Source organism: Ahaetulla prasina, chromosome 1, assembly GCF_028640845.1.
Source record: "Ahaetulla prasina isolate Xishuangbanna chromosome 1, ASM2864084v1, whole genome shotgun sequence".
Lineage (NCBI taxonomy): Eukaryota > Metazoa > Chordata > Lepidosauria > Squamata > Colubridae > Ahaetulla > Ahaetulla prasina.
In genome coordinates, this window is record NC_080539.1 from 338,320,885 (window position 1) to 338,348,666 (window position 27,782).

Sequence of the window (27,782 nt, forward strand, 5' to 3'; positions counted from 1 at the left end):
AATAATATCATTCTCTCTGGAAATGGGAGTGTATGTGTTATTGACTTAATGCTATAAGATCTGTAGCTCAGGGTTAAACTCTGGGGTCCTTGGTGCTCTTTGATCTTGGTGGCTTTCTTGCAGATGTTTTGTTACCAACTGGTAATATCAGTGCTACTGATAATGTTACCTAGTTTGGTAATGAAACAGCTGCAAGAAAACCATCAAGCTCAGAACACCAAGAACCCCACAGCTATAAGGTTTATTTCTAAACAAAGTAGAATCTTGTTGGAATCTTGCATGAGCAGCAAACCAAGTTCTTGTAGCTTCTGTGCAACTATAATTTTTGTCTTCCTCTAAAGTTGTAACTTTTTTTGAAACTCAATGAACCAGCTACTATAGATATTAAACACTTCCAATAATTTTAGTAACTTTCTTGTCTGTTTTTAAAAATTTGAATAAAAGAAAAAAAGAAATCAAAATATATTAAAAGCAGTTGGCAGACATTTAATCTCCAAAGTTGTGTGATTGTTTATTTTGTAATCCTGAATTGCAAATAGAGGAAGTTTAAGAAAACCAAACATAGGATCATTATAAAAAAATACGTCTTTTCTAAAGAAAAATGAACAGTGTACATCACCATCTTTCTCAAGAACCTTTATCTTATGGATTTTGATGATAATATGGCATTTGTTCATTTACATTAAAGCTTCCTGACTCTGCTTCCTATCACTTCCTTTTCCTTTTAGGCTTAGGCACAAAAGCCAGCTGGGTGATCTTGGGCCAGTCTCTCTCACACCTAGGAAGATGGCAATGGCAAACTACTTCTGAAAAACATTGTTAACAACATTAAGTGAAGTTTGCATCAATAAAATCTGTTGCTGCCTAATTAACATCCTTTTTAAGAAGACTCATGATGTTTTGCTTTTTAAAAACAGGTTGCGTGCAAAAAATCGAATACTGTATCATCTGCAACACAGTTATCTAAAATCAAAGTAACCTCTACACAAGCTGCAGCAAAGAAAGAAAAACGGCAAAGTTCTTCAAAATTTAGCATTACGAGTAATAGAGAACTCCAAAAACTGCCAGCTTTAAAAGGTATTTCCATTTTTTTCCACACAAATCATAATGCAGATGGGGATCCCAAAGTTGTGGGTTCACAGAGTTAGTCAAGCCTGTGAAATACTAATTTACTGTGGATTGTTTTTTCCTTAGTTGTCTTTTTTTTTGTTTTGCTTTCTTATTTGTGTTATGTTTATATGTCTATTTTTTATTACTTCACTAATGTTTTTTACTTGTTCATCACTCAGCATCACTTTGGTGTAAGGCGCAGACATAAAAATTGAAATAAGTAAATGTTGGTTGTAAAAGAATTGGCAATATAATGTATTGTTTAAACTTTTATAGCAGAGCTTCTGACCTTTTTCCTTCAAAGATCATATCTTCACACTGCATCATAGAGCATTAATCAGGTTGTTCATACATTATTGCTAAGGAAGTATAGCAAGATTATTGCTTTAGGGCAGAAGCAGCAGAGGATGGTCCAAAATTCATATAACATTATGCTGTGATAATGTCCAGAAAAAAATATCTGAGAATTTATGCTCATCAAGGGGTTAAATTTAAAGTAACAAATTCATACAAGTAGTTTAGTGCAGGGATCCCCAACCTTTCAGACCTCAGGGACCACTAAATTCATAATTTTAAATCCTGTGGACCACTAATATGATCTGCCTAATGACTGGCTGGGTAGGCGTGGCTGGGTGGTCATGTGACTGAGTGGGCATGGCCAACTTGATGTCACTCACGTCAAGGGGCACCTCGCCGACCTCTGCTCACACACCCCCCCGGTCCCAGCCACTCCTCACCTGCCCGCCGGGCTCCTTAGGGCCCCAATAGGAAGCAGTTGTTGGAGCTAAGCAGCCACCACGAGAAAGAGTTGGCAAAATAGCTGGCTCAGTTCAAATTGGATCTGGCCGAGAAAGAGGCTCAGCAGAAGCACCTCACTGAGGACTAGGAGCATATGCTTTCCAAGCAGAGAAAAGACCTGTGGGAGTGCAAGGCCAGGTACCGGCGCCTGGAGGCTCAGCGGGCTAAGATGGTCAGTTCCAGGCCATGAGGCAGTCCCACTGAATCAAGGCCCTCTGGCTCCTTGCTACAGTGGCGCTTCCAGCCTTCGCCCAAAGCCACACTCCAGGCAGCTGAAGCAGACCCAAGTTGGAATTTCTTCCCCCCTCCAACCCACAGAAAAAGACCCCAAAGGGGGAAACTCTGCAGCAACACAAGCATTCATTGCACTTATCCAGCCCAGGGGCCATAGTTGGAGGACCCCTGATTTAGTGCAATATAAAAAATGCAAATAATTTTTCCGCGGACCACCAAAATTTTCTCACGGACCACCAGTGGTCCATGAACCACCAGTTGGTGACCGCTGGTTTAGTGTGAGGCTGTAGAATTTTAAAACATACTGTATGCAGGTGTTGAACTTGAGAGCAGAACGTATGATCACACTCCCTTTTGATATGGAGAACACCTATGAATACATTTTTCATTGACTGCCATCAAATTGTTTTAATAGGAATATTGTAGATTATGCAAAACTCTCAAATTTCCAAAAATTCTTATATAGAGGAAAGCATTACTTGCTATATCTATGTCTATAAATAATTTTATAATGAATTACAAAATTATAATTTCTAGAAGTTTTAATTTTACATTTCTAGAACGCATGTTCTTTTTCTGCACAGCGTCTTATTTTAAATAAGCTAAAAATCGATTTTGTAATTCTTCAGAAAAGAGGCACTTCCATGAAGCGGCCAGGTTTTTAAACATAGGAATAGCAGCAAATAAACACAGCACACAACACACAACATAAACACTTGAGTAGAAACAGCATAGGATCTAATGATATTATATCCTATTTTATAATTAACTATTTTAGAAAGGCTTGATGGTACATGCTAAGAGACTTGTCACAATTTCATGCATAGAATTATGCTTTCTGAATCTCTTTACTATGCTGACATAGTATGTTTGAAATACACAGATGCCATTATTAGGATTAAAAAGATTTTATATATTGGGCTGATAATCATGGGATCCTTCCAAAAAATGAGAAAAAGAGAATTAAATAAGATCTAGTAGAGGCATTTGTGTAGTTTGTAAGGCATTAATTTCTACAACATGCCAAAGTGAAAAGCAAACATTTAATAATAAATTATAGTAATTCCCTGATTTCTAAATATAATAATATAATATAATATAATATAATATAATATAATATAATATAATATAATATAATATAATATAATATAATATAATATAATATAATATAATATAATATAATACAATATAACAATAGAGTTGGAAGGGACCTTGGAGGCCTTCTAGTCCAACCACCTGCCCAGGCAGGAAACCCTACACCATCTCAGTCAGATGGTTATCCAACATTTTCTTTAGTAACATAAAATCTGGATTTCTTTATTTTTCATATTAAATACTTGTAATAATGAGATCTTAACTTGAATCAACCTAAAGTGCTGGTATATAACGGTACTTGCTTTGTGAGGTACCTTCTATACCAGTACTATACATTGCAAGTTTCCTCTTGTTCCTGACTGTGATTTTGAAAGTGGACATCACCATATTTCTGATATAATGACTGAACTGTGGTGCTGTTTCTTGATCACAATGAACTTTAGTGTGCTGTCTACTGGATATTTATTTATAAAATATATTTTCCTGCCCTTGCCATATTTGCTCAGTAAAAAAATAATCATATTTCTGGACATGAGTGTTAATTTCCTTAAAAAAAAACAAGAAAATAAAAAATGGGAGAAGGAAGCAAAATGATGGATTACACACAATGTCATAGGAACAGTGAGGTAATCACAGTGAGGTAATCACAGTGTATCACTATTCTATAGCATGTTTTCTCTGTATAAGTTTAATACTTCCAAATTTTGTGCTTGTTCAGTTAAAATAAAAAATAGGTTTGATTTATCTCCTGAGGCTGTAATTAATATCTTGTGGGATGATATTGGTCTGCTGAACCTAAAAACAGTTTTCATTTCTTTATGTTTCAGTAATGCTTGACAAGTAGTACATGTGGCCTTCAGTTTTAATGATATAACATGAATATCTCAGATAGCTTAGCTGAAAGAGATAGAGAAAAGTAAATAACAAAAGAAGCAAATGTGTGGAAAATATCTTTATAAAGTATCTTTATAAATATTTCTTGTTTCTTTTGCAAAAATCCTGGATCTGGATTATCATTAACCTGGAAAATGGGTGCAGAGAATTTAATTTGCTCAAAGTTACACCATTTTAGCAATGTTAAGTCTTAAATGTTGTCCATTGGACTGTATGTATTAGGATTTTATAGAATTTATTTCAAAACCTGATGTTATAGTCATTATCTTTTCTGCAGTCCAGTTGTAAAAACAAAATATTCATATTTAAATAAAATGAACTGGAGCAACTTTCTTCTAGTTGCTAGTATTTTAGACAATCCAAAAATGTACTGCGCATTTTTTTTCATACAGTCTGATGCAATTGCTGCTACTTAACACCAGTTTTGCATGTTGAATAAGGGACATATATCTCCTACCTTATAAACCCTTATTAAATCAATTTTAATGTTTAACTATTAGAGTCCATTTTATGACTGATTTTATCTTAAAAAATAAAGGTAATCACCTGGCTCTAAAATGTGTGTATTATATCCTTCAAAGTCCAGCTCACTTTTTTTTCAATTCAGGACTTGAAAAATGGATGCACCTTTCATAGAGGTCAATTTTAAGGTAGGCAGCCATTAAATTGTGCCTCATGGACATGAGCCTATATGTTGATTTTAGCTCTGTATTTTAGCCTTTTTAAGTATAGGATAACAACCGTGTTGAGCTGAGTTACCTGGTGTGTTTTGATTAGAATGGCTGCATGTGACATGCAAATTACTGATAGCCTATTTAATTCATTTTTGTTAGAAAGCCAGCATTGCATGTGCATCAACTCTCTTTTTAATCTGGATGAAAAAAATAATTGGGAAGTGGTGGAGACAAAATGGATATGCTCTTTCTAAATTTTGACAAAATGTTCAGTGTACATGATACAGAGATGCTGAGTTTCTTATTTCTATGTGCCTTCATAGAGTTTTGCTATTGCTCAACAGTTTCTTCCAGATAACAGTTAAATGTTATCTGGAAGAATATATAAAACTTGAATCACATTCCCAAAAACTTCTAGTATATATAAGGTGTATATTTTTGGTTGTGTGTGGCTTTTGAGACTACTAATATCTTGACAATACTAGCTTTGCTTGGTTATGTTTGTAAACAGTGAACTCTTTTTAAGAGTCAATGGTATTTTATTTCACTTCAGAACTTTGATAAACAATGAAATTTAATTGGCAATGTGCATTCTTAGGAGTTAGGGACGCGGTGTGCATACTTAGGAGTTAGGGACGCGGTGACTCGGGCTAGGACGTTGAGTTTGTCAATCGAAAGGTCGGCAGCTCAGTAGTTCTAATCCCTAGTGCTGCCGTGTAATGGGGTGAGCTCCTGTTACTTGTCCCAGCTTCTGCCAACCTAGCAATTTCGAAAGCATGTAAAAATGCAAGTAGAAAAAATAGGGACCACCTTTGATGGGAAGGTAACAGCATTCCGTGTGCCTTTGGCGTTGAGTCATGCTGGCCACATGACCACAGAGACGTCTTCGGACAGCACTGGCTCTTCGGCTTTGAAATGGAGATGAGCACCGCCCCCTAGAATTGGCAACGACTAGCACATATGTGCGAGGGGAACCTTTACCTTTTTATACTTTGGAAGATAACTCATATTTTCTATAAATAGTTTACTAATTTCAAATCTTTGTCAGTGCACAACATATGTACAATGAGATTGGTTGAGCTCCCTCAGTGCACCCCCCCCCAATACAACTCACAGTGAAGAACATTCCTAATCCAATAAATCATATTAACAAAACACCCAGTCCTATTGCACCAGTGTGAACATGTTACACCGGCCCTGCAGTCCATCATACTACATTTCTCATTCAGGAGTCTGACAGCCCACAGATAAAAACTGTTCTTCAGCCTGTTTGTGCAGCTGGCTATACTTCTATATCTCCTTCCTGACTGTAGGAGGGTAAAGAAGTGATGACCAGGGTGAGAGTCATCCCTGAAAATTTTCCTCACTCTTCTAAGGCAACGAGCCCTAGCAATCTCATCTAGTGGTATCAGGGGACAGCCCACAATGTTTTGTGCTGTACTCACCACTCTCTGTAATTTTCTCTATCCGCGGCTGTCAGACCAGCATGGCATACTGTGATGCAATAAGTGAGGACGTTTTCTATTGTGTACCAATAAAAGGAGGTCATCAGTTGTTGTTCCATCCTGTTTTTATGCAATACCCTAAGGAAATGGAGTCTCTGTTGGGCCTTCCTGGCCACCTGGATCGTGTTGTTTTTCCAAGTGAGGTCTTCGCTGAGATGGACTCCCAGGAATTTAAAGCAGGATATTCTCTCTACAGAGCCCCCCCTCAGTGTAAAGTGGGCAGGTTCCTCTCTCTTCCTCCAGAAGTCCAACACCATCTCCTTGGCCTTGCTGATGTTCAGGTGCAGGTTGTTTTTTAAGCACCATGTGGAAAGTTTTTGAACCTCCCCCCTGTACGCTGTTTCGTCTTCACCTGTAATAAGACCCAGTATAGTGGTGTTATCTGCAAACTTAATGATCACAGTAGATTGGTTTGATGGTACACAATCATGTGTGTACAGTGAATACAGGTAGGGACTGAGCACACAGCCTTGTGGAGAGCCAGTGCTAAGCTTCAGGGGGGTGGATATGACAGACCCAACCCTCACTATTTGTGGCCGGTCCCTCAGAAAGTCTTTGATCCAGTCACAGATGGAAGAGGGAAAATAGAATAGAATAGAATAGAATAGAATTTTTATTGGCCAAGTGTGATTGGACACACAAGGAATTTGTCTTGGTGCATATGTACTCAGTGTACATAAAAGAAAAGATATGTTCATCAAGGTACAACATTTACATCCAAGTCAGTCAGCTTTTCGATAGGGATGCTCGGCAGAAAGGTGTTGAAGGCCGAGCTATAGTCTGTGAAAAGCATCCTGACATAGTTCCCGGGTTTCTCCAGATGGCTCACTACAGAATGTAAAGCAGTAGCTATGGCGTTGTCTGTCAACCTATTCCCCCTATAGGCAAACTGATATTTGTCGAAGTCCGGTGGGAGGCATGTCCTAAGGTGTTGGAGAACCAATCTCTCAAAGCATTTCATCACTACAGACATTAATGCAATAGGTCTGTAGTCATTTAGGCAGTTAATTGCTGTTTTCTTCGGGACTGGGACAATAGTGGCTGCTTTCAAGCATGATGGAACACAGGCCGTTTGCAGGGTGATATTAAAGATCCTTGTTAGGACCCCTGCTAATCGATTGGCACAATTCTTTACCACTATCCCCAGCACCCCATCTGGGCCTTGCAGCTTTGCAAGGATTTACAGCCTTCAATATAGCTCTCACTCTGTGTTCTTAGGGAGTGAGTAGCTGGGAATCCGAAGGCTGTCGGGCAGCGGCTATGGGATCTGGTCTTTTCACCTCGTAGTGGGTGAAAGTTTACTAAAAAATAAGCTGAAATTTAAGGGATATTATTTTAAGTTGCTGTCCATTTTCAAGAAGCCTAAGCATAATTTAATTTTTGACCATAGAAAGGCTGATAATGGCTGGATTTTTATATCATGCTAAGCTGTAATAATGCTAGGGTTTAGCATAATGTGGTTTCAATGTGTGACCCAGATTGCTATAGTTTATTCAATAAACTGATTCAAAAATCTGGCTTAACACTGATTACAGGTAATGTTAAATTTAAGTTACAGTATTCGTTCTCATTACTCAGATTGTATGAAGTTCCTGATTGATACCATCGTACACACTACAAATCTGAATAGACAGATATAGTTCTGCAAGCATAGCTATCCCTTGCTAAGTCTCCATAAGTCTATAGTTGACCATGAACAGATTACAACATAAGGGAGGTGGAAATTGTTGAAGTATGGATTGTACATTGAAAGAGACATAGAATGTTTAGTATTTAGGAATAACACTAAATAGTTTTTAAAGGATTCCAAAGTGGAATGAAATAGTGGAAATACAACATTCTTGAGGGAGTGTGCAGAAATCTAGCCTTAAATAAGAGCATATTGAAATAATTTAAATTTACTCTGTGTCTCAATGGGGAACAGGAGAAGAACGAATAAACTCTCCCAGCAAAGAATTCCTGACTGAAAAGGCTGTCTGCTGTATACTTATATATAGGTAATACTTACAGTCATTTATTTAGTGACTGTTACAAGTTACAATGGCACTGAAAAAAAGTGACTTGACTGTTTTTTGCACTTACAACTGTTGAGGCATCCTCATGATCATGTGATCAAAATTCATGAGCTTAGCAACTGATTCATACTTATGATGGTTGCAGTGTCCCAGGGTCAGGTGATCATCTTTTTGCAACCTTCCAACAAGCAGTCAGTGGGGAAGCCAGATTCACCTAACAACTATGTTACTAATTTAACAACTGCTGTGATTCACTTTACAAATGTGGCAAGAAAGGTAATAAAATAGGAAAAAACTCACTTAACAATTTTGCTTAGCAACATAAATTTTGAGCTCAATTGTGGTCATAAGTCGAGGACTATCTTTATGGTTGGACACACTCCCTAGAACAGGCCTGTCAAACTGGCAGCTCAAGGGTCGGATACAGCCTGTGCAGGCCACACCCACTCCAGCTCCTCAAAGGCAAAAAACATTGCAATACGTCATGATCCGGCCTGCAACGCAATCGAGTTTGATACATCAAGTTGTATCATACATCGAGTTGTAACACGCTGTATGTGGAGCTATCCTTGAAGAATATTTGGAAGCTACAATTCATACAGAATACACTGGCATGGATAATTCTGGAGGCCCCTAAAGTGGCATATGTAACATCCCTGTTACTCAAATTGCACTGTCTGTCCTGTCCCATTCACACCAAGAGAATAGGCTTTCCATGGATCTCATCTGTCAAGTAATTTCGGCTGGTTGAATCCAGGATAAGAGCCTTTTCTGTTGTAGTCTCCACTCTAGAATATTCTGCCACCAGAATGAGGTGAAATCTAGACCTACCCTCTTGGTCTTCCAGAAGAGGCCTTAAAAACCTTGCTCATCGGGCTGACCTGGGTCTCCATTGGGGATGCTCTATGTTGGGGATAGCTGATGGGGTAGAGAGAAGATCTCACCCCATGCTGCTCATCCTCTTGATTTTTAGTTTCTGTTTAACACTTGTTAATTTTAATTGCTTTTATATTATCTTTTTATCATTTTGTAAGCCTTTCAGAGTTGCTTCAACAATGATATGGGCAGCATATAAATTTAATAAACAAAATAAATGAGACTTGTGCTCACTTACTTAAATGAATATGAAATTGCACCCTAAACAATAAAATGCTAAGAAGAAAAATACCTTGCAGCATTAAATTAATTCCTAAAGATGATATTTATGATGAAATATGTCTAATTCTTGAAAGAGTGGTTTTTATAAAATTGCTTTTATGAAGTTAAAGGAATGTTATAAGCATAGTTTTTTCACCATTTAGATTATTATTGATTTGCTTCTAACACAATATCCTCTTTCCTCCCCCACCCATCTTCTTAAAATCCCCAAGTCCTCATCTCTTAGATGTATGATACTGTACATGTATACATACATACAAGTAGTCCCTACCCTCAATAGGCTCTTTGACCTCAGTTAGAATCCCTAGGCTTTTTTGTCTGAAATAAGACCCTAATCAGTTTCACACTAAAGGCTTTCTTTTGCTTCTAAGCATCCAATGTGCCAGCCCCATGTTAGTGAATTCCTTTTGATGTGTATGCTTACTGTCTTGTAATCTCTTCCCTTACCACCCCCCCCTTATAATTACCTTCTTGGCAAATGGCGGGGGGGGGAAGGTTTGCTCTTTTACTGAGTTCTGGAAACCTTCCCTGCTATTTGGGCTCATCTGGCTGTTTGGGGTTATATCCTTCTGATGCTTTAACTAAATTCATGAATGATTTGTTAAGATTTACTAGCCTCTGACATCTCCCTTTGTGTTCTTCTTTGATATCTGTCCTGCAAATTTTAAATTGTCAATGCACAAATTAATGGCAACATATTTTTAAACTGCTGTTACTTTCACTTGCTTATTTACTCCATATCAAGGGAGGGAAGAGGAAAAAAAACAGTTTCCTTCAACTGAAGGCAATAGCAAAAAGTAAACAAAGGTATTTTTATTTATTTTTTATTTTATTTATTTTGTCACACAGTATATATAAGCATAAGCATGTGATAACTATACAATATATAAGCATATATATAAGTATGAGTATGTAATAACTATATTGGCTATAACGAAAGGAAACAATAGGACAGGAATGGTAGGCACGCTTGTGCTCTTATGCACGCCCCTTACAGACCTCTTAGAAATGGGGTGAGTTCAATAGTAGACAGTTTTTGGTTGAAGCTTTGGGGATTTTGGGAAGAGACCAGGGACAGGTTGTTTATTCCAAGCATTAACAACTCTGTTACTGAAGTCATATTTTCTGCAATCAAGATTGGAGCGGTTAACATTAAGCTTAAATCTGTTGTGTGCTTGTGTATTGTTGCAATTGAAGCTGAAGTAGTCTTCGACAGGAAGGATATTGTAATAGATGATTCTATTAGGTGAAGTAAAATTGTAAACAGTTGCAGTCACGTGATTTTCATTTAGCAACCACTTTGTTGAACAACCAAGTTGCCAGAACCAATTATGATTGCTGAAGGAGGACTACTCATACAGTCTGATTTGCACATTTTGAAAAAGATTTTAAAAACTGTTTAAGAACGCAACTGAATGCAGTATTTCTCTGCTATTTACAGATAGTCATGCAAGTGACGGACACTTGCGCTCCCACATGGCCCAGTTCCAAATGGTAATGGGCCACAGCCTGGGGGTTGGGGGACACATGGTTTACAAAATATATATATCATACAATGATGTATCATACATCATTGAAGATCATACAATGCGGGGTGAAATCCAGCAGGTCCTGACAAGTTCTGGAGAACCGGTAACGGAAATTTTGAGCAGTTCGGCGAACTGGCAAATACCACCTCTGGCTGGCCCCAGAATGGGGTGGGAATGGAGATTTTGCAATATCCTTCCCCTACCACGCCCACCAAGTCACACCACACCCACCAAGCCATGCCCACAGAACCGATAGTAAAAAAAAATTGGATTTCACCACTGATACAATGAGGCAAAAATGTTGTGTAAAACCATGTGCTACCAAACATGTAATCTAGAGGTAAGATATATAAACAAAATATTACCTCAGGCTAATAACATTAGAGCAGCTTTGCAATAATACCTATAGCAATCTTATTTTCTCAATCATATGCATACTATCTTATCCATCTGCCCATACGCATGAAAAGAGAGCCCATTTGTACATAAATTATTTTCTTTCTCCCTCTTTCTCTTTAAATTCTGTCTCTTGAATTTTGCATTATTGAGAGAAAAAAATCTCAAATTCAATTAATGAATTGAGTTTTAGTTGCTTTTAAATGCTTGATTGTACTACTCAACTGTAAAATCAATTGCTCTGTAATAGATAAGCAGAAGACCAACAGCAGAAGGGCAAATATGATAATGAAACACAATAATTTTTCTCTATGTCCAGAAAAAAATCAGGTAAAGGTTCCTGAAAAAAGAAATGACTTCTGCAAGCAAACTTTGTGTGCTTCCCCATGCTATAATTGTTTCTTTTAGATATATGAATAAATTCAGTGTTGCTTTCAGATTTTTCAAAGAAATTTACATATGCATAATATGTGTATTTTGGGGATGGCAGAAAAATTACATTTTTTTTCTGAACAGTGTTATAGAAAATTTTGTTAGCATTTTGTATATTTGATGTAAATTCATTAGAGAGAGGAAAGAAAAATATTTAATATTTATGTCATGCGACTAAAGTAATGAACATATTAATCTTCTGAAAGTATGAAAATTCTTTTTCATTCCTACTAAATAAATATATTTATCATGTTATGCTGCTGTACTTTGCCTTTTTTGCTAGCATTTTCAAAGAGTGGTTTAGATTTTCATTTACTAGTGATGAATAGAAGTATGAGCAAGCTGACAATATGCACGCTGAGTGCACAGTGACAGTCACACAGAGAGCTCTTTTCATTTGCGGCTTTCTAGAGTCATTTTAAGTTGATGTAGATAGCCAATCAGCTTTCTCATCTCTGCTGACATCACTAACTAGCCAGTTCCCTCCAGCTGCAGAGAGCTTCAGTTTCTTTTTTTTTTTAAACTAAAATGGAGGCTGGTTTCTTGCCTTAAGGAGTACACCGCTTTCTCTGCTGAAGCCTAAATGTTGACATGTAATAAAGCTGGCAACAGAATGGTGGTAGACGCAGCCAATTCAAATGGGCCGTTCCAGCCTGTGGCCCTTTTACATATTCGAGGTGAGTTATTTGTGTTTGAATGAATTGTAACCTTCTGTGTCTAGCTATTGTGATTCTCGGGTAAGGAAAGCAGGAAGTCTTTTGTGGAAGAATCCATTTTTGTTTTGATGCAGATTTATTAAAGTTGCAAAATTAGACAGCAGGTTTATACCTTATTTTTAAATGATCAAACAATTGGGTGGGCTGCTTGCAATGTTAAACAGGTTTTACTGCTTTCGACCCTAGTGCTCCCCTCCCCTCTTTCAAGCTATGCTGATGTCAAAGGATGTGAAGTCACTATCCCAGAAAGCTGTTTGTGAGAAGTGGATGAAAGAGAAGCTAGGACTCTTTAAGTTACATTACAGATTTTCCAGAAAATTGCAGTTCTTTAGGACACAAATAAGTCATAACATACATAATAAAAATGATTTTTGTCCGTGCAGTGACACTTTTTTTTTAACCAGCAATAGAGTTTGTCAAAGTGCTAAAAGACACTTTCCATTACATTATCAAAGATATGTAAAACACATCCAAATAAATCTGTTATTTGTGCAACTTGTCGTTGATGGTGATTTTGCATTCCCGTCTATTATGCTGATTAGTAAAGGATGAGGATACATGTTGCTATTTTGGAATCTTAGCTACAGAATGCTGCATGTGGCAGAGAGTTAATAAATTTTCTTGGAATCATTTCTCATGTATTCTATTTAAAATATTTATAAGATTGGTGGTAGCTTTTGAAGATATGAGACGTTATAATAATAGTTCTCTGTTATAAACGTATACATTTACCACATTGTTTATAGACTATACTTTGAATTAATTAGAAAAACATAATTATAGACTGTTACCATTTGTTCCTTATATTTTTGATGTATTCTGAAGAGGGAAGCTTTTGAAATGCTGGATTATACTGTGGAATTTTCAAGAATTAAATTTACAATTTGAGTTCTGGATATTTTGATCCTATATTAAATTTTGTATTCCCATAATATGGAATGCAAAAGGCAGTAATATTTCTGATACTCTGATCTTCAGATTTTAGTTTTCATAATTCATTTTCATGGAAGAATATATGTTTATATGTGATAGTGCTGAAGAAAAGTCATTTTTATGGTTACTTATTATTAACAAAGTTAATTCCAAATTTTAATGTGGTAGATATTTTCAAAAAATTTTGATGTAGGATTTTTATTTTAAAATCTGCTACATAGTATAAAACGTTTTACTAGAAAATAAAGTGTATGTTTGTGCCCCTTCCCTAATAAGTTTCAAATACTTAATTTGAATTCCTTTCATAAACCTATTCACTTAATTCTGTCAATATGTACTGTATTGTAATATGACTCTACAATTATACTTAGCTTACTAAATAATTTTCAACTTGTAGAATAATTGCTGCTGCACAAGTAGACCCACCCTCTTCTACTTGCAGCACAGAGGTATGACCTCAGATTCTACACTCCAGAGAGTTTGGGAAGATGAGATAACGGTCAGAGGGAGCATGGACACTGGTTATAGGTAGCACTTTGCAGCAAGTGGATACAATTGGATTTCATCCACAGGTTGAAGTTGGCTGAACTAACCAAAATGCTGATGCTTTGAGACTAAAAAGTTGATCAGATTGTTGCCCAGGAAAAAGGCTTCATTTTTATTACCCAAGAATATGCAACTGCAGAGAAATTACTTTCTTTAAAGCAAATACCGTATATACTCGAGTATAAGCCGAGTTTTTCAGCACGTTTTTTGTGCTGAAAAACGTCCCCTCGGCTTATACTCGAGTTCACGCTCGGGACCCCGGCACAGGAGGGGGTACCGAACGGACTCCCATGGGAGGGACGGGGAGCGGGCCCGCCGAGGTCTCGCGGGATTTGTCGCCCCCAGGCCGGCCCCCATTCCCGTGTCTGGTGGGCGGACGGCGCAAACTTGGCGGACTGTGCATTGGCGGGAAGCCCTGGTGGTGCAGTGAGAGGGCTGGGCAGGGGCCGCCAGCCTTCTCGGCTGAGGAGGAGGTTTCCCGACCGCGAGCTTCGCCGCGCGAGAGCCACCCAAAGGCCAGAAGAAAGGTCATTCCATCGGAGTAATGGAGCGGCTCCTTCCTCTCCCGCCTTACCCATGCTGTGCGAGCCCGGCTGGGCTGCAACCCCGCCGCCGCCGCTCCTTCCTCAGCCTCCCGGGCTCGCGCTCTAGCAGCCGCCAAGCCCAGGCCGGCCTCGGCAGCCCCCCATCAGCCCTCGCACGGCGCGATTGGGGCGGGAGGAGCCGGGCTCGCTCTGTGGCGGTGGCGCCGCTGCTGCCGCCGCCACCACCGCCACGGAGCAAGCCCGACTCCTCCTGCCCGAATCGCGCCGGCGAGTGCTGATGGGGAGCTGCCGAGTCCGCCTGAGCTTGGCGGCTGCTAGAGCGCGAGCCCCGGAGGCTGAGGAAGGAGCGGCGGCGGGGTTGCAGCCCAGCCGGGCTCGCACAGCATGGGTAAGGCGGAGAGGAAGGAGCCTTCGCCCATTACTCGATGGAATGACCTTTTCTTCTGGCCTTTGGGTGGTTTCGCGGCGCAGAGCGCAGCGCCATCCCGCCAGCGACCCTCAAACTCGCCCGCTTTCTGGTAAATTGAGACGCCCGGTGAACAAACAATGCAGCAACTCAGAGCAAGCCGGCGATTGGCCAAGCTCAACCAGTAGAAAAAGGTTCTCCCGTGTCGTCATTGTTGCTAGGCAGATGTTCAGGCGCAACGGAGAGAGAAGAGGGGAAAACCTCCTCCCTCAGCCGAGAAGGACTGCACCGCCAGGGCTCCCCCGCGCCAATGCATAGCCTGGCGGGAGTTACTGCAGCTCACCCGGCTCCTGCCCCAACTGATGGTGTTGGGGCAGCCGCTGCCGCTTTCTAGCAAAAAGGGCGCTCGCCCAAAACTCCTCGCCTTCTCCTGGGAAGGGCTGGGTGGCTAGCCGGAAGGGTTGAATAAGCAAGCCAACCTCCTCCTCCTCCCTCCTCTCCCCGCAAGCGAAAGAGCGTTTTCCCGTTGGAAGAGAGAGAGAGAAAGGAGGGCCGTTCCTCCTTCTTTCATTCTTTCTTCTCCTCCGTGCTTCAGAAGCTGGGCGTGTGTGCGCACCCTAGTCCCCTTCTGTTCCGTGGCGCTGGAAGAGAGAGAGAGAGAGAAAGGAGGGGCCGTTCCTCCCCTTCTTTCATTCTTTCTTCTCCCTCCGTGCTTCACCGTGCTGGGCGACGTGGAGCAGCTGCTCTTCAGCCAGATGCTCGGTGAGTCAGCCTGCCCCTTCCTTCCCGTGGGGTCTGCCTTGCTGGTGAAGGTTATTGGGGCTTTTGAGCAAGGGAGGAGGAACGCGAGCACCGCCTTCGCTGGCATTCCGGGATTTCCTTTGTTTAGAGCTGGGAATCCTCCTTCCCCTTTTGCACTCCTCCTCCTCCCTCTCTCTCTCTCTCTCACACACACACACACACACACAGACTTCTAAAGTCGATTGGCACAATGCTAAGCAAACACAGCAGTGGGTCAAGGGTGAAGGGCTAGGAACCTGGCAGGTGAAAGGTTGAGCGACATGAAAGGCAAAGACCACAATTGGTTTAAGAAAGAAGCTTTAGCAGGAGGGGGATGGAGGGTGTTTTAAGTTTTGGCAAACAGCCAGGCCAACTGTATTGGAGAAGGTCACACAACTGGCCTTAACATTTTAGCTGCTGTCTTTTCCTCACACTTGGGTTTAATGATATTAGAGATCCTTATTGCCCTGCCAAAAAAAAAAAAAGAGCCACCCCAACGTCTATGAAAATTAACCTTCTCTGCCAAGAGACACTGTGCAGGGTATTTTCACTATTGGTGTGCATACAGGCTTAGATTTGTGCTGGGTTCTTAGTGCTTAGAGCACTGACCTTCAGAGGCACCCTGGTCCCTTGGAAGCTAAAGGAGGACTCATTTTCATGCTTGCAGTTGTATTGTCAATTTCTGTGAGACAATGTTGTTGAAGTAACTCACTCACTCATTCATTCATTCATTCATTCATTCCTTGTGTGTCCAATCACACTTAGCCAATAAAAATTCTATTCTATTCTATTCTATTCATTCATTCATTCATTTTATTTTGTCAAATACATATTAAATAATTATATAAATATAAGCATGAATTGAATACATAAAAGGAATACAACTAAAGGGAACATTAGGACAGGGACGGTAGGCACGCTGGTGCTCTTATGCACGCCTTACAGACCTCTTAGGAATGGGGTGAGGTCAATACTAGATAGTCTTTGGTTAAGGCTTTGGGGATTTTGGGAAGAGACCAGAGTCAGGTAGCACATTCAGGCATTAACAACTCTGTTACTGAAGTCACATTTTCTGCAATCTAGATTGGAGGTTCACTTTAAGTTTGAATCTATTGTGTTCTCGTGTATTGTTGTGGTTGAAGCTGAAGTAGTCATTGATAGGAAGTACATTGTAGCAGATAATTTTATGAGCTATGCTCAGGTCATACCAAAGGTGGCGTAGTTCTAAATTTTCTAAAGCTGGGAATCCTCCTTCCCCCTTTTGCACTTTTATTGTTTTTCGTTCAAATAAATATTCATGTTATTTTACTTGGCTCTATCTTTATTTTTTACATTGACCAGTAGCTGCCTCATTTCCCACCCTCGGCTTATACTCGAGTCAATAGTTTTTCCCAGTTTTTGTGGTAAAATTAGGTGCCTCGGCTTATATTCGGATCGGCTTATACTCGAGTATATACGGTAAGCTAAAAATTTAGGTATTAGAAATATATGATTCAAAAAATCTTTATTGTTTCCTGTTTCTATTGTACTATGTAAATAAAATATTTAATGTAGAAAAGACCTTGTTACAAGGTTGTAACTTGCCACTAACAATTTTGTTCTGTAGTAACAGAATGGTCTACAGATAGATAAAAACATATTAAAAATAAGGAATCTTGTAGAATTTTGTGGATTGCTTGAAATGGGTGCCTTGCAATGGTACATTTTAGGATTGGTAACTTTAGAAACAAAACCATATCTGCTCTGGATATATTCTAGATAGATCCAATCCGCTTACAGATTTTCAGTGTGTGTATGGGGATAGAGGGAGAAAACAAAATAGTTGAAAATGCCGTTCTTTTAGGAGATAAACATCACTGATACATTTCGTATGATTTCTCTGAAGTTGTTTCTGCCATATTTTGATAATATAAGTAATGTCTACTGTTATTTAAGATTAATGGGATTTAATACATTACAAGGACACTTGGGTTATACCTATGTAGATAGGCATAGTTTAGAGAGCTATCAAGCCACTATAGTTATTGCTTGAAAGGAGGAAGAGCTTTGCTCCTAAACTTTCCATTTTGGCCCGGGGGTGGGGGGTGGGGAGGTGTCCTGTAGAAGAAATGTTTATTCACTCTGGGGGAAAAAAGTACTTATTATTAGGCTGGCATTTAAAGTAGACCCTTGGCAATCCTAACTACTGAGAATCAAGCTTCTTTCATATTCAATATAGTTTTTTAAATTCTTCCTCATCAAATGTTTCCTTTATTTTTTTTGCAGAAAAGCTTTTCGTGATTGATTTCAAGTTCACTAAGATTATCTTTTTATTTTATATAAAATGCAGTACATTCAGATTCCATACACAAACTATTCATATGCTTAGTGTTATTGAATTCTGATTTCTGTCAAGCTGTGGCTGTCCAATGCCTCTCCACATTCCAAAGTAACACACTTTTAAACAAAAATACATTTTTGAATGAATGTATATATATATATAAAATAAATACCAAAATAAGCATCTGACATCCATAGTTGGCAATAGCTTATATTAGAAAAAATGCAAATGTTACAAAAAAGGGTACAGATTATCAATGCCTCATGAAATACAAAAGAGTGTTGGTAGCTTTATCTCTGTATAGAGTAGACTCTCTGCAGCTAAAATGTGTGCACAGATACACACACAGTCACATTCAACAATTGAAATGTAAACACATAGTTCAAATGTATCTTTAACAAGATTGATAAACATTACTATATGTGTAGGAAGTAGAGTGGGAAAAATGTCTTATTCCTAGTTGCTGATAGAGGATTGATATCAATTAAACTGCTGGTCATTTTTATCAGTTTGTGGTAACTTCAACTGTAGAATAATCTGTATTGAGCTTGCTGACATGCATTGAAAAGGAGTTTAATAAGCAATGTGTGTGATGTAATATTAATTGGGGAGTAAAGATGAAATTACCAGTCCAATGCTAGGAAAGATTGAGGGCAAAAGAAGAAGGGGACGACAGAGAATGAGGTGGCTGGATAGAGTCACTGAAGCAGTCAGCATGAGCTTAAATGGACTCCGGGGGATGGTAGAGGACAGGAAGGCCTGGAGGAATGTTTTACATGGGGTCACAATGGGTCAGACGCGACTTCCTGACTAACAACAACAAAAGATGAAATTGTGTCCCTACAGTGATGGCAATTTAAAAATGAAAACTATATGCCACACCAAAAAGCATTCACATCAGGAGTGAGTTTTACTTACTTTTACTACCAGTTCGCAACAGGAGCACATGCACGCTTCTGCGCATATGCAGATCGTCCATTATGACATTCAGGCAGGTGGGCGGAGCCTCCCACCGCTTTTACTACCAGTTCGCAAGAACCAGACAGAACCGGGAGCAATCCACCACTGATTCAAATGACATTGGAAAATAAAGGACTTACGTATTAAAAAGATAAATATGAATGCTTCTAAAATTCTTATAGGGTATTAAAATTTGTTTACTATAAATTATAATTTGGTATTTTTATAAAATATTGCACAATACAAGAATTCTTAATAGATTCAATTTTTGCTTTAAATATCAGGTGTTCTGTACATGTTTTAATGAAACAATTTATCATGCCCTTTTGAAAATGTCTGTTATAAAATGGGAATAAATCAGCAGTGTCCAGACTCTTCCAAATAAACTACTGAACAGTACTTTCCCAACATTTTTATTTTATTATGAAATAATGAAGGATTAAGAGACTTTCTTGAGAATAAAGTCAATGCTGATAAATGTCATATTTTCCTACATATCAGCTTTTCATTTAAAATTAATAATAAAAGTTAGAATTTTTTGTACAGAGCTTCCTTTACACAAAGTTGTATACTCTCAACATTGCTGTGACTTTGTTAAAGAAAAATTCAGAAATCTATGCGATTCCTGTTTTCTCAACTGCCTTCAATAAATTGTGGATAATTTCCATAATGTATTTAGGTTTAATTTAGTCTCTTATCTGAAAATAAGTTAAGGTGGATACTGTTAACAATTGTTAAATGCCCATTATTCTTAACCATGTATTGAAACTTTGATATTCAGTTCCCAACAATATATGTTCCAATCATTTTAAAATCATATGGCAATATGCTTTGAGGTATACGTTTGTGGTATATGTTTCATATTCTGATAGGAATAGAAGTTGGTGTCCACAATTCCAAAATAGTGGCCTAAAGTGGAAGTTGGAAAAATATCTTAGAAGGTAATGAAAAATAAATAAAATAAAATCACATAATTGGAGTTACTTGGAGCTGAACTTAACTTGTTGGAATCTTTATTTTTTACTTTTTGCTACACATACAATTCTTTTAAAAGAAAGAGATTTATACCTTCTCTTGGGCCCCGCCTTGGAGCTTCCTGTTCCTGTGTAAGAAATGTACTCTGGTTGGTTGTACTCCCATGGGGCCATGTAGGGGTGACTTTGTAGGTTGTCTTGAGTCCAAGGCCTGGTTGAATCTTGCTGGGTGATGATTTAATGAAGGGGCTTTGAGCAATTCCTGTTATGGCTTAATGGCTTTGTCCTGGTTTGGCTCTTGAGTGAGGGTCGTATCATGTTCTGAGGGCCACGTCTTTTGTTTTGTAGATAAGCTGGCCCAGCCTTTGGCACCAAAATATATGCTGGGGGTGGGGGGCAGGGAGCTGAGGCTCTTGAGTTTGTCTTTAGAAACATGTTTCTCCTTTAGGGAAAATATAATATAATCTGCCTTTTTAATATTTCCTAGAATATTTCATTTTCCTTGGAGAGGGGTGCTAACTTCCTATAATCCCCCCTTTTTGCCAAAATATGTTGGTGGAACACACATGTTATTTGCAAAAGATTAAAAATCGATCAGCTTAGGGAGACTTGATGGGTGCTTTTAATTTTTCTGGTGCAAAGGGGAAGGCATTGATAGAGGCAGCAGAAAAGGATTCCTTTAGTGGCTCCCAAAAGGAGAACTTTCAACCATGAAGGTCTGGCAGCTAGGGCAAAAGTTCTGGAAAGAAATTTACAGGATCCAATTTTTTATGCCAATTTCAGATGTCAGATATCACTTTCTGTAAAATTCCAGTCAGGTTTCAACCGTGGAAACCAACCATGGTTTTGCTTTAAATTACAGGCTGCCCATTTCCAAGGGTTGGTTACTGAACCTGCTTTAGCTCTTACTTTAGTGCATCCAGGATTTGTGAATCCAAATTGAGGTTAGCCAGTGTGCAATCCAGGCTATTTAGTATTTTTAAAATTATACACAATGAGCCTTGGGACTCCTACTAATGAGACCACCACTGCATATCCTGCTTTACTGGGCAACTGGGCAGCATCATTTGTGAGTCACAGTCAGAGCTTGGAGTTTGGAGATCTTTTTTTCTGCTATCTCTTCAAGTGAGGGAATTGCCTGAGAGAGATGCCCCTCTCCCATGAAATTAGTAGGGAATTAGTAGTGACTGCTTGGGCCTTAGTGCCATAGAGCAAAAAGGAGAAGCTTTGTGAAGAGGTAGGAGAAGGGGATAGTTTCAGCCTGAATAGCTTGTGTGCATGTGTATGCAGCTACTTCTAGAATATAGGCAATACATGCTGAATAAATTTACCTTCCACCAGACAAAAGTCCAAGTGTTCAGAACTTGCTATGGCTTCTCTTCTTGATTAGCTTCCACCCACTGCTTTTTGTCCTGCCCTCAGGTGCTTTGGAGTAGCTTGACTCCCTCTTTTTTGTGGCAGCCCCTGTAAGCCACCTTGAGTTGCCGTGGGTGAATAGCGGCTATATAATGTAATAAATAAATAAATAAATAAATACTTACAATTCATCGAAGAATAGTAAACATTTATTCAATTTCCATCATTCAGTCTGATATAAGAAGACTATCATCAGTTGTATTTTGATTGTGTATGCTCAGGAATACACTGATTGTTCACACTCTCAAGAAATTGTCACGGGATGGCAAAGCAGTCAAACACATGAAAGAAGCATGACAAAGCAGCCCTTTTGTTTGTGTGGTATGATATCAACTTAGCAACTAAGGAGAAATTTCCTGACAGTTAAAACAATTATTTAGAGGAACAACTTGCCTCCAGAAGTTGTAAATGCTCCAACACTGGAAGTTTTTAAGAAGAGATTAGATAACCATTTCTCTGAAGTGGTGTAGGGTTTCCTGCTAAGCAGAGGGTTGGACTAGAAGACCTCCAAGGTCCCTTCCAACTCTGTTATTCTATTCTATCACATATATAATTGAAAGGGTAGGATTGATGGCATAATGTATGTTTTTGTCATCCTAGCGAAAGCAGTAAGTCCTGAATTACTTACTAAGTAGTCATTTTTTCTACCCATTTTGCCATCCTTTTAGTAATACAGTTAGTTGTTTAAATAAACATCTATTTGTGGAGTGATGTTTTTAATTAATATTAAATTAGACCATCTTGTATACAGATGCTATACAATAGACGTTATTCTGGGATTGGGCTCAACATAAATTATATTCATAATAGATAGCCACAAGCACAATAATAGATAGCCACAAGCATATTGTATGGTACAGTAAATCTGATGTCATAAGTTTCCATGATTATGTTTTATTGTTGTAATTGACAACATTGCCCTTATAGTTTTTATACTTTTATACTTTCTTAAACTGAATATGCAAACTCCATTTTAGTAATTTATGTTACAAGAATAATATTTGCATTTTTGGAATTTTGCACGTTTGGAAAGATGTGAAGAACACGCTTTAATTTCATTCATTTCATTGGGCCGTGGTAGCTCAGGCTGGTAAGAAGCCTGTTATTAGAACACAGCAGCCTGCAATTACAGTCAGGTTCAAGCCCGGCCCAAGGTTGACTCAGCCTTCCATCCTTTATAAGGTAGGTAAAATGAGGACCCAGATTGTTGGGGGGGCAATAAGTTGACTTTGTAAATATACAAATAGAATGAGACTATTGCCTTATACACTGTAAGCCGCCCTGAGTCTTCGGAGAAGGGTGAGATATAAATGTAAATTTAAAAAAAAATTTTTTTAAAAATTTCTGTAAAATAATGTTGATAATTTTGTCTAAACCTAGATTATTTGATCAAAATATATTGAATAAAATCATGGTGGGTTCAAACAACAAGCTAGGCTAAACCAAGTCAACAATACAATTTAAAGTAATGTGTTAACACTAGTTTCTCTTTATATTTAAGGATCTTAGAGCAAGCCAGTTGTCATAAGAATGGTATTCTGTTCATAAATAGCTATCATTTAGCACCTTCTCTGTGATTACTAAACTCTTTGCTATCACTGGTCTCCTAGTAACAATGACGAAAGCAGCAACTGAATTTCACTTAGCATTGTATCTCTACTTGTCTGTGCTCCTATGTTAAGTTAGTCTCGGACATTTTAAGCCACATCAAATATCTAAAATCTGAACATACAGTAACAACCCCTTTTAATGTAATGTTTAATTGACTTTTAAATGTTTAATCACTTAATATTAATCTTAAAGTCATCAGTTACCCACTGTAGTTTTGTCTTCTATTTATGCTTGAAGCTGTCAGTGTAGGAAGTATAATTCCTGCAATTTTAAGAAAATATATTCTTTCAAATCTTTTCATTTTAAGCATGCAAAGCTGAATAGAACCTTCATATTTACTTCTTATTAATATATTCTTATACAATAATTATCTCTAATGACTTACTTAAAGTCTTATTCATGACCTTATTTAAAAGCAATGTAAGGGTGTATTGTAAAAGGTATTTTTACTTATTGGAATAAATTAGTAAATTGCATTTGTAGAGTACAAATTCAAATCAATGATGTAATGTCTATAAATAGCAGTTGTATAAAAATATTTTCCTAGCTTTAAAAAAAAGCAATAGATCAAAAGCCTTAGGAATTCCTTTGAGGAAGTTTTTGCAAATGTATTAGTGGTATAATTTTTTTTCTGATCCTCCTTTAAAAAAATAATGTTTATACAACCTATCCTTGTAGTTCCAAGATGCTTTAGGAATACTACCTTATGGCTAGAGAGAGAGTTGGTTTCCATGAATGCCAGAACCTTGTATTATCTCATTAATTTCTGGTTAACATAATTTTTTCCCTTTGGTTCTAGTCTGAATGTTCTCAAAAACCATTTTAAATCAACTTGGCTTAACAAAATTTTAGATTCCATGTCTTCTACTGGAGACTCTTTGCCCATTACAATTTGAAAATGCTAGGAATTACCTTAAGCAGTATAGCCAGGATATTGATTTCCAAACTAGTTTAAGTCTAGCATTCAATCCTACCAATCTATGGATTTTTATCAAATGGGCATGTGCCATCATCTTATCATTCCTCCATTCTAATTCTGAAATTTACCAGGTCTTCATGAAAGCCAGGTTGAATGCACTATTCCATACTCCCATGGGAGCTTTTTAAAAACATCCCTGTACATCAGTGCCTATTACCACATAGGAACAACTCAATGGAGCCCCTGAACCACATATTCTTTTGTTGTTCTTTTTGACAGAGAATGTCAGGTGACATTTTTATTTTAAATAAATACAATATTTACATCTTCTTGTTTCTTCCTTCTCCTCCTCTTTTTCTTTTCTTCTTCCTTTTCTTCTTCTTCCTCCCTCCTCCGTCCTCCTCCTGATACTTTGATACTTTAGCTTCATGTCTGAGTAATGTATGGCAATTAAAACAACAGCAACTCCATTTTTCTCCATGGATATAACAGATCATCATCAGCATTTTGCAGTTTCAAAAGTCCTAACATTTTGTTAGGGGGGAACATGATAGTAGTATTATAGTATTTGAGAGGCTGCCACAAAGGGGGGGGGGTGTCAATTTATTTTCCAAAGCACCAGAGAGCAGGACCAGAAACAATAAGTGAAAATTAATCAAGGAAAGAAGCAACCTGGAATTAAGGAGAAACTTCTTAACAGTGAGGACAATTAACCAGTGAAACAGCTTACGTTCAAAAGTTGTGGGTGCTTCATCACTGGAGGTTTTTAAGAAGAGACTGGACAGTCACTTGCCTGAAGTGATATAGGGTCTCCTGCTTGAGCAGGAGGCTGGACTAGGAGACCTCCAAGGTCCCTTCTAGCTCTATTCTAATTGATTTGTTTTGTTTTGCTAACTCTATGTTGAGTATAGTTCTTTCTGAGGAAATTTTCACATGCTGTGTTTTGACAGGTACACGTAAAACAGTCAGTGCACTTTTTATGGATATGGGAGTATTCTATGAGATGGGTATAACAAATATCAACTTTCTAGGTCAGGTAAAAGAATTTTAAATGGGGGGGGCATCAAATTTCAGGTTAGGTGATGTATACTGTAAATGATGAATATTTCATCTATTACTAAATACCAGTTGGAATTAGAGGAATAAATCCAGGGAAAGAGGACTATGGTATATATTTATAAGCATTAAACAAAATGTCAGCAGCTGAATGGGTTTGTCTTCAGTAGATCTTGTTATATTCACTATAATGCAAAGAATTCAAGCAAAAGAAGTATAACAATTTTTAAAAAATCTTTTCAGATGTTCCCCCCGCTGAGCAAGAAAAGCTTTTTATTCAGAAATTGCGACAATGTTGTGTCCTTTTCGACTTTGTTTCTGATCCACTAAGTGACCTGAAGTGGAAAGAAGTAAAACGAGCAGCTTTAAGTGAAATGGTAGAGTACATCACGCATAATCGCAATGTAATTACTGAGCCAATTTACCCAGAAGTAGTACATATGGTAAGTTTTTTATTTATTTATTTATTTTATTTGAATTTATATCCCTCCCTTCTCCGAAGACTCAGGGCGGCTTACATTGTGTAAGGCAATAGTCTCATCCTATTTGTATATTTATATACAAAGTCAACTTATTGCCCCCCCAACAATCTGGGTCCTCATTTTACCTACCTTATAAAGGATGGAAGGCTGAGTCAACCTTGGGCCTGGTGGGACTCGAGCCTGCAGTAATTGTAATTGCAGGCAGCTGTGTGTTAATAACAGGCTGCATTGGCAGCCTGAGCCACTTCCCAGCCCTTATTTAAACTCAAATAAACATTTTAAAAAACCCTTCCTTTTGACTTATTCTGCTAAACAGATTTCTCATATGTAACAATAACAGAAGATGTTTGGCTTTTGGAAACATATAGTATTGTACAATCAGATACGTACTAAATAATTAACTTCTAATAACAGTTTATGTTCAGTTATTAGTACCAGTATGAAGATTAGAGTGTTTATTTTGGTCCTATAGATCCCGTTGTTAACTTTATTAGAATTTGCATGGTATATAAACGCATTCTAAATTTATTATAACTGCAAATCAGTGTTTAAGCTTATCATTGACCCTGCTGTTCTTCAACCCCAGTAGTATATTAGAAGAAGTTAAGGTTGGGAGACTTGCTAGCAAAATAAACAAATAAATAACATCTGCATTTATTGCAAGGACTATTAGAACACAGCTTTAAAGCTAGCATCGGGGCATTGAGGTCCTACTTCGGATTACTCTCAGCCCAATTCCATGATAAAGGACAACATTTTAGATGGTGGTTCTTTCTTTCTTGGGAAATGCAGGTTCCCATTCATTGCAATTCAATTTGTGAAGAGACACTGCAACTTCTCTCTGAATAACATACAAATAGGCCTATGGGAGGAAATGATGGCCAAGAGATGGATCCCAAACTCTGAAAACAGATCCTTGAATTTCAATTGTCTCCAATAGCAGTCTGACAGATTATTTTGAATAATTTCTGAACAGTTTTCATAGGCAGTCTCATACAGGGCACTTTTAAAGAACCTGTGTATTACAACAACCAGAAATTGTTTTGATATCACTGTAGCCAGATACTCTTTGTCTAGAAAGTGGTGAGGTGCTAACCAGAGCTAGCAGAGAAAGTTTTTCATACTACCACTACTTGGGCACATTGGATCCAAAATGATTCTTCATCTTCCAGACTGGTTCCTTAAGTGGACAACATACCAGTAGTTCAATTCAACCTAAATTATATATCGGAAATAAGCAGCATGCAAACCACATATAGCATTGAGCTTCCAGTTAATGCCCCCTAGAGATCTACTGATCATATTGCCAAAATTTAGCAATGGTGTGACTTTTCTTCGGAGGGTATGATGCTGGAACAAAAAGATGGGATCATTCATTCAATCATTAAAGCTTCAAAATGTTCACTATCTCTTCGGAAGTTGATGTATAGTAGAAAGCCAGTACTAAGACACTGATACACTATAGTTCAAAACTTAGTAAATTTTATTAGGAAGATGATCTGCTAGGAATAATTTTTGAAGATTATAGATGCCTATATATTAATTCAACCTGGTGTCAAGATTTTAACATAATTTACAAATTCTGTGACAACAATTTAGAGACTCTAATTATCAATTGCAAACCTTACTATTCGCCTCGTGAATTTTCCTCATTTCTTCTAATTGCTGTTTATGTCCCACCACAAGCCTGTGTAAACGAGGCATTACGAACTCTAGCTGACCAAATCATGGAGGCTGAAGCCAAACACCCTGATTCACTGGCCATTGTTTTGGGAGATCTAAACAAGGCAAACTTAAGGAAAGAACTACCAAAATACTTTCAGCATGTCAATTGTCCCACCAGAGGCAAGAATACTCTAGACCACTGCTACACAACACTAAAAGATGCCTATCGGTCTTTACCACGTGCAGCTGTAGGACACTCTGATCATTGCATGATTCACCTTGTACCTGCTTACAGGCAAAGACTTAAAGCCATAAAACCAATAATTAAATCAGTGAAAACCTGGACGGAGGAATCAGAATTAAAGCTACAGGCATGTTTTGACTGCACTGATTGGAATATTTTAAAGATACCTCTGCAGACCTGGATGAACTCACAGATACTGTAACATCATATGTCAGCTTCTGTGAAGACCTATGTGTACCTACAAGGAACTTGCGAATACACAGTAATAACAAACCTTGGTTTACACCTAAACTTAAGCAGCTACGACATTCCAAAGAGGAAGCCTACAGAAAAGGTGATAAAATGCTGTACAATCAGGCCAGAAATGCA

At 38.1% G+C, this 27,782-nt stretch overlaps 1 protein-coding gene across 7 annotated transcripts in view; it reads left to right on the plus strand.

The window, feature by feature from the left end:
- PPP2R5C (protein phosphatase 2 regulatory subunit B'gamma) overlaps positions 1–27,782 on the plus strand; it is a 68,697-nt gene that overhangs the window by 11,502 nt on the left and 29,413 nt on the right. For 4 of the 7 annotated variants that reach the window (XR_009152683.1, XM_058162719.1, XM_058162720.1 and 1 more), the window contains exons 3-4: positions 918–1,077; positions 25,266–25,465. Coding sequence is in view for 6 of the 7 variants with exons in the window: in XM_058162719.1 (XP_058018702.1) it covers positions 918–1,077; positions 25,266–25,465 (360 nt within the window). In the remaining variant the exon portion in view is untranslated. Of the gene's footprint in view, positions 1–917; positions 1,078–4,738; positions 4,782–12,355; positions 12,518–25,265; positions 25,466–27,782 lie in introns of those variants that run through there. The other 3 variants (XM_058162724.1, XM_058162723.1, XM_058162722.1) reach the window with 3 other exon arrangements.